Source organism: Xiphophorus hellerii, chromosome 13, assembly GCF_003331165.1.
Source record: "Xiphophorus hellerii strain 12219 chromosome 13, Xiphophorus_hellerii-4.1, whole genome shotgun sequence".
NCBI classification, from domain to species: Eukaryota; Metazoa; Chordata; class Actinopteri; order Cyprinodontiformes; family Poeciliidae; genus Xiphophorus; species Xiphophorus hellerii.
In genome coordinates this window covers 26,790,007-26,800,863 of record NC_045684.1, presented here as the reverse complement: position 1 = coordinate 26,800,863, position 10,857 = coordinate 26,790,007, and the positions used below count along the sequence as shown (strand labels likewise).

General features: G+C 38.6%; 1 protein-coding gene across 1 annotated transcript; it reads right to left on the bottom strand.

The window, feature by feature from the left end:
* Nucleotides 1–930: 930 nt before the first annotated feature.
* Nucleotides 931–9,991, bottom strand: sdhaf3 (succinate dehydrogenase complex assembly factor 3). The gene is made up of 2 exons (XM_032581718.1): nucleotides 9,669–9,991; nucleotides 931–1,342 (listed from the first exon to the last, which is right to left on the bottom strand). The coding sequence occupies exons 1-2, from the start codon at nucleotides 9,843–9,845 to the stop codon at nucleotides 1,148–1,150; spliced, it is 372 nt and encodes a 123-aa protein (XP_032437609.1). The 5' UTR covers nucleotides 9,846–9,991; the 3' UTR covers nucleotides 931–1,147.
* Nucleotides 9,992–10,857: the final 866 nt, after the last annotated feature.

The window sequence follows — 10,857 nt, the reverse complement described above, 5'->3', positions numbered from 1 at the left end:
TCGTCCCACTCAGTTTTCAGAAACATGAAGATCTGTTGCAGAGCAGGACTGCATGCTGGGAAACTTCACACATATGATGCACATTTCACCCTAACCATCCGGATAATGTAACATGATGCACATATGGTTTTATCTGTCTAAATGGCACATGAAAAGTACAGGGAACTGCACTATTCCGATTTGCAAACAAGTCTGAAATGTACAATTTTAGTTTAATAGTAATCTGCTGTTTTTCTCTTGCTATTGAAAATTTTGGAAGAATCACAGAAATTAAGAGTAGTTCTGACTACTATAGGCACCAGGCCACTCCCACCGTCTCTTAAGATTCTTCTTAACCATCATAACCTATCAGAAAAACACAACATTTTTTAAAAAGTACTCAGCTGATTTGAAAGGCTGCAGCGAACACTCTGATGTTTCTCTCCACTGCTGGCTCAAGATGAATGCTGCATTGAAGATCTAATGGAATCTGCTGCCTTAGGGTAGAAAACTATGTAGGCATGTGATGAATTATGACAGGAACTCTTTCTAATTGTATTTGAATCGAACTGTAGTCCTGTTGGATTGAACTGTTTGGAAAAAGTGCACTAAATGGAAATGTTGGGATCATGCTTGATGTCAGTTGGACCCGTAGAACTAAAACTCTCCGTCAGATGACCTTTACTGCAGCAAGCTGAGATGTAACTGTTAATAAAAAATATCCTGATGGAGACTGAACAGAAACCTAAATCTGCTAATGACTTTATATCTTTTGTGGAGCTTTTTGTAATGCAGTAAATATGTTTATAACTTTTAAAAGTGCCAGGTTTCATGAAAGGATTGAAGTAGGCCCTCTTGGTGAAACTGCTGAAGTGGCACATTTAGTTGTCTTTTTACCACCAACCTCAGCAGAAGGAGAAAAGTTGACAAAAGAAACCAATGAATGAGATCTTAATGCACCGGTGGAGGAGCATGAGGAACCTTTTTATTTTGACAGTAAATGGGCTCAGCAAAGAAACAGAACCATTAAACAGCACTTGAGCACCATTAAGAGCCTCTCCTTGGGCCCAGAGTCCAGTCTGCATGTCAGTCAGTAGTTATTACACCAACATCATGAGTTAGTCAGAATGAGAATGTCCTGTTCATCCATTCTCTGTGCTCCTCTTCTTCACCGGCTGTCCTCATGGATGTCGAACTGTTTGTTGGGTTTGGTGGACTCCAGCATGAGTTCGTACAGCTGGCCGATCTGTTCGTCCTGGAACTGACCGAGAGTCTCTTCAGGCAGGTCAGCCCCGAACGTCACGGCGCCACGCTGCCTCCCTGCTGACTCCAGAACCTGGGCCTGCAGGGTGTTCTTGTAGTTCTGCAAGGAAGCACACAAAGATTACTTTTTACAAAGCAAAGATTAGCTGAACACCTGCTCGTCTGCCTCATCGGTTCTGCAAGTCATTAAACACTGCATACGTCAGCCATCAAGAGTACAGGCGCTCTTAAAGAAAAAAGCCTGAAAATGTTCTCCTGTCAGACATAAAATGTGTCCAAGAAGTGTTTGTTTCTGTAGAAATCCACCTCAGGGGGAAACAAGTCCAGGTGTAAAGAGCTCAAAGAAAGCTACTGCCTCCTTAAAGATTTTCTCTTTAGCTTTTTTGTCACACTGAAATGTTTCAGACCATAAACAAATTTAATTATCTGATAAAGATAACCAGAGGAAATACAAAAATGTAGTTTTCAACAATGATTTGATTTCATTAGAGAAAAAAAGCTTTTGTTACCAATCAGGACTTTAGTGAAAAAAGTAACTTGTTTCCAAACCTAAAAACTGGTTGTGCCATCACATATGTGCTATGGCTGACAATATGTGTCTTATATTACTATGCAAGAATTTTGGCCACCTCTTCTCCTTAGAATTGTTTCTTTCAGAAACCTTTTTGGGTTTTGCAGCTATTACAACTTGTTAGAAACTCTTTATGAGTCTTGCAACTGGTTATATCAAGAATTTTTTCTTGTTTATTAACAAGAAGGTTTTCTTGTTTTCATAAGAACCCATTTTAATGAGAGTTTTAATTGTTTAAGAAGCATCCTTTCAAAGGAAACACCAGCAGGTTGGATTAAGACACTGACCTGCAACATTCACCCCTGGACCAGAATGTAGCAACAATTGACAGTCATTGTGTTGCTGACTAAGCAGCAGTCCCTCATACTGGGCATGTATTTAGCAGAAAGGAAACCTCCCCATCAACAAGAAGAAATCTCTGGCAGAACCAGAACCAGGCTCTGTGTGAACGGCCATCGACTTTGACCAGCTGGGGTTTTGAGAAGACAGACAAACAGACACACACACAGAACTGATCTAGGAGGACTTTCTAATCTATGTTGAAAAGTTAACAGCAGTAGTAGCTTCATCTAACAGGGAAACAGAGCAAAGGATATTCGCTCCGTGTCCATTCTAAAGTCTACAGGATGACTAGAAACACACAGGTATCATTTCTAAAAAAAACAAACAAAACACACACACACACTCAACAAATAGTCACAGGTAGTAAATAACTTAGGAAAGGACATGCTGTAAATAAAGCTTAAGGTGAGGTTCCTATAGATTACCCATAGTCATACAAAACTGTTCTTGTAGCATAAACAACATTTCTAGTCACTTGATTACATACATGATGAGTCAAAGCTGAAAAGTGCCGCATATGACTCATCCAATGAGCAACGTGGCCCACCCCCATGTGTTCCTTTTCCTGTTTTGAAAAGCCATCCATCATCCAAGTCAATGTCTGCCGTTTGCCCATTCACAAAGCATCTTGGGTTTGGAGTGCTCTCACTGTGAGCAATAACAAGCCATTTATCTGAAAGGCTTCTTCCTGCACATAATGTAATTATATTGAATACTTGCCAAAGGGGAGAGTGGGAGGGTCACAGCCTAAAGGAATACTCCAAGATTTTACCCAGACTTTTTAAAGTCACCCTGCTTGAGTGCAGATGTAAACTCTCTATCATGCCAGTTTTGCTCTGTTTGGTGTGTTAATCATCAAATAAGCCACATAGCACAGGCCAGGTACACCAATCAGGTTTTACCACCAAGATAAGATTTTTCTCTATAGTCGCTGACGGCTGAAAAAGATCCAGTCAGTGGCACTGCCGCTAAACAAGATGGATATTTGTTAGATTCATCTATTGTAAAAAACCTAAATGCACTAGGATTAGAATATACAGTATATGGCATGCCAACATTAATGTGTCTTAACTGAGCAATTACATGAAATGTTAATGTACACATTGCTGCTCTCAGGGCTCCAGAGTGCAAACAATTTGGCCACAGGTGCAACCAGATACACAAATAGATATATAAATAGATATATAAATAGATATGTAAATAGATATGTAAATAGTGCACATGGAGAAAATCTCAGGGTGCACTGCTGCACCAAGTCATCGGGGATTAAAAAAGAAAAACTGATTGTATGTCTCCCCGAGACACACATCAGTCCCTCCAGCCACATATCCATGTAGGTGTCTACATCTGGACCCTACAGTGAGAGGGGAGCAGGCTAGGCTAGGCTAGTCAGGTAAACAGAGCGGCAGTAAGAGTTAAGCTCTGAACCATCCAATGTCTGACATGAAGCCATCAACCAACGACGCCAATCACAGAGAAGAGAACTTCAAATGACTGAACATTCTACTAAATCAGCATGTTGCATCTGTAATCAGGCGTCAGTATTTAGTTCATAAAGAACAACTTATTTTCAAAAGAAAAATGGTAAAATTTGTGTTCATCTGATTTTAATTAACCTTACTTTAAGACCTGTTGAAGACTAGATAATTATAAAACACTCTGCACCTCCCAGTTTAGAATATTTCTATCCTGTATAGAGCAAAGTGTTTTCCTGCATGTACTAATGGCCAACTATTCACTGTGTATTCCAACACAAATCCATCAGTGGCTAACATTGCCCTTTCTCCATTCTTTCTCATATTTTCGTGCTTGTTTCTTTCAGGAGAGCCAGTTTGGACCCACTGGAGGTGATTTATCCGGCGCACTCCCATGGGTACCTCTGAAATAAATGGATTAACCACTGAACGCTCAAGCCATGTAATCCTATTTTGGGTCTCGCTCTTCATCTGTTTCTACTCCTCTGCGCCTCACTGAGGAAGCGGAAGATAAAGTGGAAATGTTTCCTCATAGTTCTTTTGTTTCATTTTTCATAGGAGAAGAAAGTGGAGTTTTGCAGGTTGCAGCCTGTTCTGGTTACCGGCGTTGACACTGATTGGCTGAACCACCAAGAGGAGAAAGACAGTAGAAGTTAGTTTTTGTAGTTGTGCTTAGATTGTTTCCACTTAATGCATATTGAGGTATATTTGGTGTTTGAACTATTAGAATAGGCAGTTACATATTTTTAGATGGGGTATCAAGTATTGGTAGATTTCAGCTATGTGTGGGTGAATGTGACCCTAACATCTTATCCCCTGGATAGATGGACTACTGGATGAGGCAGATAGGTGGGTTGCCATGTTGGAACCTACTGCTTTGTATTATGATGTGGATAAAAAACAAACAAACTCTTTTGCTGTTGAGTCGAGTGTTCTCCTCTGTTTAACATTATACTTTGTGATAAAAAGATAACTAATATTGTATTACAGAGTCATATCAGTTTGGTGAACTGACTTTTCTTTCTCTAATAGTTCCAGTTAGACACTTCCATGTTTTCATTTACAGCTTCACAATATGTCAAATTGTTGAACTCTTGGTGTTTGGCTGGATAATATGCTGCAAATGTCAGACATTCAAGCTGGACATCAATAATATACCTGACCAACTGGAAAGGGAATGACATCATGGAGAGTGATGGGATGTGATGTAATGGTAAGGAAAGTGTCGGGATGGGTTGACCATATTTCACATCATCATCTGGATTTTCAGCAGAAGTATAGTAATTATTATTGGGGCCTCCCACAGCAGAGCATAGGAGAGCATTGAACTGCCTTTGTCACTTTTCTGCAGAATTCACCAACTGCACAATTCTTGCTAAGTAGTAAGTAGTGTAAGATAAATAGTATTTCAAAAGAGCAGAAGAAATTTTGGTTTTTTTTAACAATAATATTTGTTGTAAATCTGTTGCTAAGAGATGAATGCGTTTTCTGGGAAGGAAGTGCCATGAAGTAAACATCTGATTTTTTTTTTTGTTGCAAAATTTACCAACTGTAAATTTCTTTACAGTTCTAAGCAGATGAGCAGTATTTCAAAAGAGCTCATGTTTTATAAACAGTAATATTACTTCTTATTAATTTGGTGTTAAGAGATTTGTGTTTTTTTCTGGTAACGAATTGTCACAAAGTATAAATCAGATTTTTTCATTTGCGTTGAAAGTCTGTTTAATAATATATTCACCAAGAATGACAAAAAAAAACATTTTCACTTTTCTAAAAAATTCACCAACTGCAAAATTCTAGTTAAGTAGTAAGTAATGTAAAATAAACAGTATTCCAAAAGAGCAGAGGAAATCTTATGTTTTTTCAACAACAATATTTGTTGTTAATGTGTTGCTAAGAGATGAAGGTGTTTTCTGGTAACCAAGTGCCATTAAGTAAACATTTGATTTTTACTTTTGCAAAAGTAAAAATCAGAAGGTAGTGCATTAACATTAGCACAAACATTAGTAGTACTCTTTTCCCTAAAATCATATTTTTACCTATTTTGTTTATTTATTAGCCCCGTTTAGCACAGTGAATGGAGGAAGTCACTGTTAGACGACTTGCTAGTGCTACCCCACATGCCACTGGCAGCATTTAGGCTAACATTAGCATTTTGGCTAATTTCAGCTTACACACTAATTTTAACGTACTGAATGTAGTAAGTCCATATAGCTCAACATGTTTGTGACTGTCCACATGCTATTGAGTATACTGTAGCTAACTTTAGCGTTATGCTAATTTTTAGCATCAGAACGCCGGAGTTCCAACCGACGGGCACACTTTGGCAGGCCCCGTTTAAATTTCTTCAAAAATTTTCTAGTTTTACTTATACTATGCAGCGGTTTAAACCAATCTGTTATTAAAAATGGGAAGTATATCCCTGGTGCCAATGATAACATCAGCAGCTGCTCTCAGCTTCAGGCTGGCTGCTGATAGTTTCACTCAGACTCATCCATATTCTGGCATTGTGCTGCCATGCCAACAAACACACCTGCTTGGTTAGCACGCAGGCCAGTGGCTGATATTTAAAATGCGGTAAATATTGGCATAATTTATCATGTGGATAATAGGTTCAAATTGACCTTATTTACAAACACAAGCTTAACAGCACCGGTCTCCTTACAAGAGAAGTCCCAAAAGAAGAATAGAACAAGAACATAAAATCTTCAAAACCCACAAAAAATCTATGAAAACAGAACAGCAAATATAAAAAAAAACATTAAAAAAATGAAATAAAAATAAATTATTTAAATACCAAAATAATAAATGCAATTAAAATAAAGAAAGAAATCAGGGTTTAAATTGTACTTCTACATGTAGTGGAGAGCTGTAATGAATGTCATGTTTTAAGATTTTTTTTTTTAAACCGTTATGCACAGTGGTAGAGGACATACTTACTTACCCAAGTTTCTTCTGGTCATTTTGCTCTTTATTCAACTAACAGCTGTTGTAAATGATTATTTTAGAAATCGAGTCACTCAGTATTCTAAAGATTAATCGGATAAAAAAAGCTACTTAAGTTACAAAAAAAACATATGAAAGAGAAAATACTAATAAAAAACTATTCAGTTCCTGTTTTAGATAATAAAACCTTTTAGTGCTTCTAAATCAATCACTTAATCTCAAGTTTGAAGAACTACATAAAACAAAGTGCCAAAACAGATAAGAAAAAAAAACCCATTTCACATTAATTTAATAAAAAAAGCTAATTTAAATTGGCGGCCGTCATAAACACTGATTTTTATATTACACCACACTTTCAGTCTCAAGTTTGAAATATGAAAATACCCTTTATAAAATAGATTTTCCTAATCTTTTTTTTTCTACATCATTACTGTTATTAATCAGTAACATGTAGAGTCAGCCAAAATACTTCACAGAACAGAGAGAGGCTGCTCCCCGCCTCGCCTTCATCATCAGCCCCTCTGCTTGTCGGAGACGCTAACCCACAATCCTCGGTTCTGAAGGTACGTTTAGCTACGCAGAAGCTGGATTTTGATAAAACTCAATTCAATTTGAAATGCAGCCAAAGCAGTGAGCAGATATGTGGAGAAGCTCGTCATCCACTGCCTGGAACCAGATCAAATGGACTCTGGGTTTGAAATCAATGCAAATAGTGTGGTGGGCATGATGAAAGTGAACGCCTCTTCCCCAATGACTGTGACCTCTTAGGATTCCAGCTGCAATCATCATCTGCTTGATTAGATAAATTACCTGCAGATGGGTAATTTAGTCTTTCCCAGTTGTCCGTGATTATCATGGAGAACAATAGCTGTCCCCAACAACAGGGACAGCTAAATATTGTCTGTTTAGTGTTTGTTTTGGGCAAGACTTTAATGGTAGAGCTTAAAAACTAAGGAAGGTATATAACAGATTTTTATTAGGTTAATTAAAGCAACCAATTCCTAAAAACAACTAACACATCAAAACAAAATGGACATTCTCTCAGTCGCTTCATTGCAGGCAGTTAGCTCATTGTAAGAAATGAGTAATTCCTAGTTCAGCTTTAAAATTTTATTAATCAAATATAAATGCAAATAAGGCTCTTTTTCTTCCAGAAAAGCTTCCAGACATTAAGAGACACTGACATGGGCTTAAACAGAGCAGCCTGAGGCTCTGCCACTGCATTTCCAATTCACATTGACATGTTTAAAACACTCACATTTCACCTGACTGTGTTTTCTTACAATATTTATCAGAGCTGTTATTATTAAGTAACTTTTCCATTCAGGTCTGATTGTTCATAGAAGGTTTCATGGGGCTGTGCTGCCATCATGTGGTCACAGACTAATAAAGCATGGCATCAGCTCTCTTTAAGACAACAGGGCTGACCTGATGACCTCCAACATAACGAATGTTGGAGGTGGCAGAAGTTACACCAACAAACACACCCTGACTGTACCACAGCAGTGACCAGTGGTACCACCAGTGACTGGGAGGCACCGTCAAGTCGTTTCCCCAGTGATCAAGAACAGAAGGTGATCTCCTGCTTCTTAGCTCTGAAGCTCTAGTTTTACAGTGGATACAGGAAGTATTCAACCCCCTTCACATTTTTCACTCTTTGTTTCATTGCAGCCATTTGCTAAAATTAAAAAAGTTAATATTATTTCTCATGAATGTACACTCTGCATCCCATCTCGGCAGAAAAAAACAGAAATGTAGAAATACTGAATACTTGTTCACACTGTACATCACAATATATGAAATGGACTTAAAGGCAAAAATAAAATAAGACATGGTTGGAAGAGGTGTGTAAGTGATTCTTTGATGACCTGTTCCTCCAGGATTTCTTGATTGCTTTTGTGATTTATTACAATGAAAATCATTGATTTGTGAAGCTTACAAGTATTTAAAAATACTTGTAAGATATTTTTACAATATTTTTTAGTCAGTAAAGCCCTTCCAAAATATAGATATAGAATAATAATAAAAATAAACACGATACAAAAAATTGGACTCACTTATTTTATTTTTTAAAGAACTTCAATTGCTCAAATTCTGTTATCAATCACAAACAATAACTTAACTTCAAGTAAGGCTGAGGCAGAACTGTAGATGTAAGCAGTACTGCCACCTGCAGATGTGAGTTACTTAAACAGTGTTTGTGACCATTTTTGTGGAAAAGTTGCAATAAACTCTAAATTATGCATTAGGATGACAAAATGCTGAACTCTGTTGTTTTGGTGTGAATATCTGTATTAAGAGTTCCTTGACGCTCTGGATGTTTGTAGGGTTGTGTTGCTTGACATGACTGGAATATTGTGTGGACATTGGGGACAGTTCAGCCTGAACAAGCAGACCAGGCTGGGGGACCGCAGAGTGTGCTCCGTCTACAGACGGGTCACACTCTTAAGCCTCCCTGGTAAGGTCTGTTCAGGGGTTCTGGAGAGGAGAATCCATCAGATAGTCGATCCTCAGATTCAGGAAGGTGGTCTAAAGGTCTGGGGAGAATGAAGTCTGGGTCTCACTGCTTAGGTTGAGTTATGGTTATAGTATCTACAATTTAGCTCCCAAAGTCCTGACCAGCACCAGGAAATGGATCAAATCCCATCTGTCCTGTAGTCTCTGCACTGGTTATGACGGTAATGCAAGTATTATTTTCTCCTCTTCATTAAAACAGAAACACTGCAACACGTGCCAGAGGTTGCAGCTGGGGAGCAGTTTGAGGGGGAAACCAGCTCAGCCGTTAACATACCATGCTATATTTCTGCTATAAATATAGCAAGGAGGATCCAGAGACAGAGCAGGGACAGCTAGGAGAATATTAATACTGTTATCTGGACACCGGATGCAGGTTCTATGTTTTACAGTTCTGGAACAAAATTCCTGAATACCTGAGATGTTCAGAAACTATTTGTCTGAAGGCAGCATTTCCATAAAGAGCTCGTTCTCAACTGTTTTATTGCTCTGCATGTGTTTTTATTGTTTTTCTCTTTATTTATTAGCAGCCTGTATCAAGATCATTTCCCTCTCTGCTCTGTGGAGCTGTCACTTACCTCCCACTCCGTCAGGAAGCTCTTCACCTCCTCTGGAGCTGCGCTCTTGTGTCTCCTGAACTCTTCCTTCACGTACTGGTCTCCCAGGGCCCTCAGGTGGATGGGCAGGAAGCGGTGCAGGACCAGGATCCTCTTGTACAGGGAGCGGATGGTGGAGACGTGAGCAGACGCCGCCATTGAACTGAACTGAACTGAACCGAACCGAACCGACCCCAGTGTTTCTAAGCGCTTGAAGCTGACATACCAACCACACACAGCTGCCTTTACAAGGACATTTACCCAAGTTATTGTTTATCACGGAAGTTCTTCTTCTTCTTTGTTTAATAGGTCATTAAAATGCTCTATGAGAACATACTGCCACCTACTGTACAGGAGGAAGCAAGTCGGGATCTGATCTAATTTATGAGGAAACAAGTTTAAAAACAAACACAAATATATGTGTAAACTAAAAATTTAATATGTATTCTTTACAGTTCTTTACTTCCACCTCTGTTATTACAACTAATTATTCTCATGTCCCAACCAATGAGTGGCTGGGTACCATAAAAACTGCACATTATTGTCTCTTTTCCCAAGATGACATTAAACATCTCACCTTATGTAAGAGGTGCATTAAAGCCATCTGAGGCCCTGTGATTGATCCATCACTAAACAATGCCTATTATTGGTATTTTAAGATGATAAATAAAAGCAGTTTGCAGATATATTAATCTTAATTTTCTTACGTAAACCACTGTATGAAAACTGTAGTATCTGTTATGAATACTGTAAGACGCAGTATGTCAATGTTATTCATTCTGCAACTCTGACCTGTCAAACCTTTGTCCTCCTCCAGGACAGAATCACAGCCAAACGGAACGCCAGACCAGACCAAACCAGACCAGGTGTAGCTTCTGTGGAGAGAAAACTAACTAAGAGAAAACAAGTTATTAATAATCTATGCAAATCAGCAGCTCCACCAGAACCAACCAGTAAAACAGGATTATTATTTATGGACTTGTACAATCTGCTTATACGTTTCTTAAATTTGACTGGGAAATGTTTTGCTGCAGCTGGACTGTGTGTCTCTGCAGTGAAATCTCCTCCAGAAGAGCCACCACACACACAAACACTAAATATGGGATACAAATGTCTCAAGTCACTCCTGAACCAGAGTCACCTGGGATAAGGAGAAAAGAATCTGGACTGC

Bases quoted from the DNA above. Each gene is read 5' to 3' on its own strand.
- sdhaf3 (XM_032581718.1), bottom strand. From the start codon at position 9,845: ATGGCGGCGTCTGCTCACGTCTCCACCATCCGCTCCCTGTACAAGAGG. The intron at 1,343-9,668 runs GTAAGTGACAGC...GCTTCCTTGCAG, and splicing joins GCTTCCTGACGGAGTGGGAG to AACTACAAGAACACCCTGCA.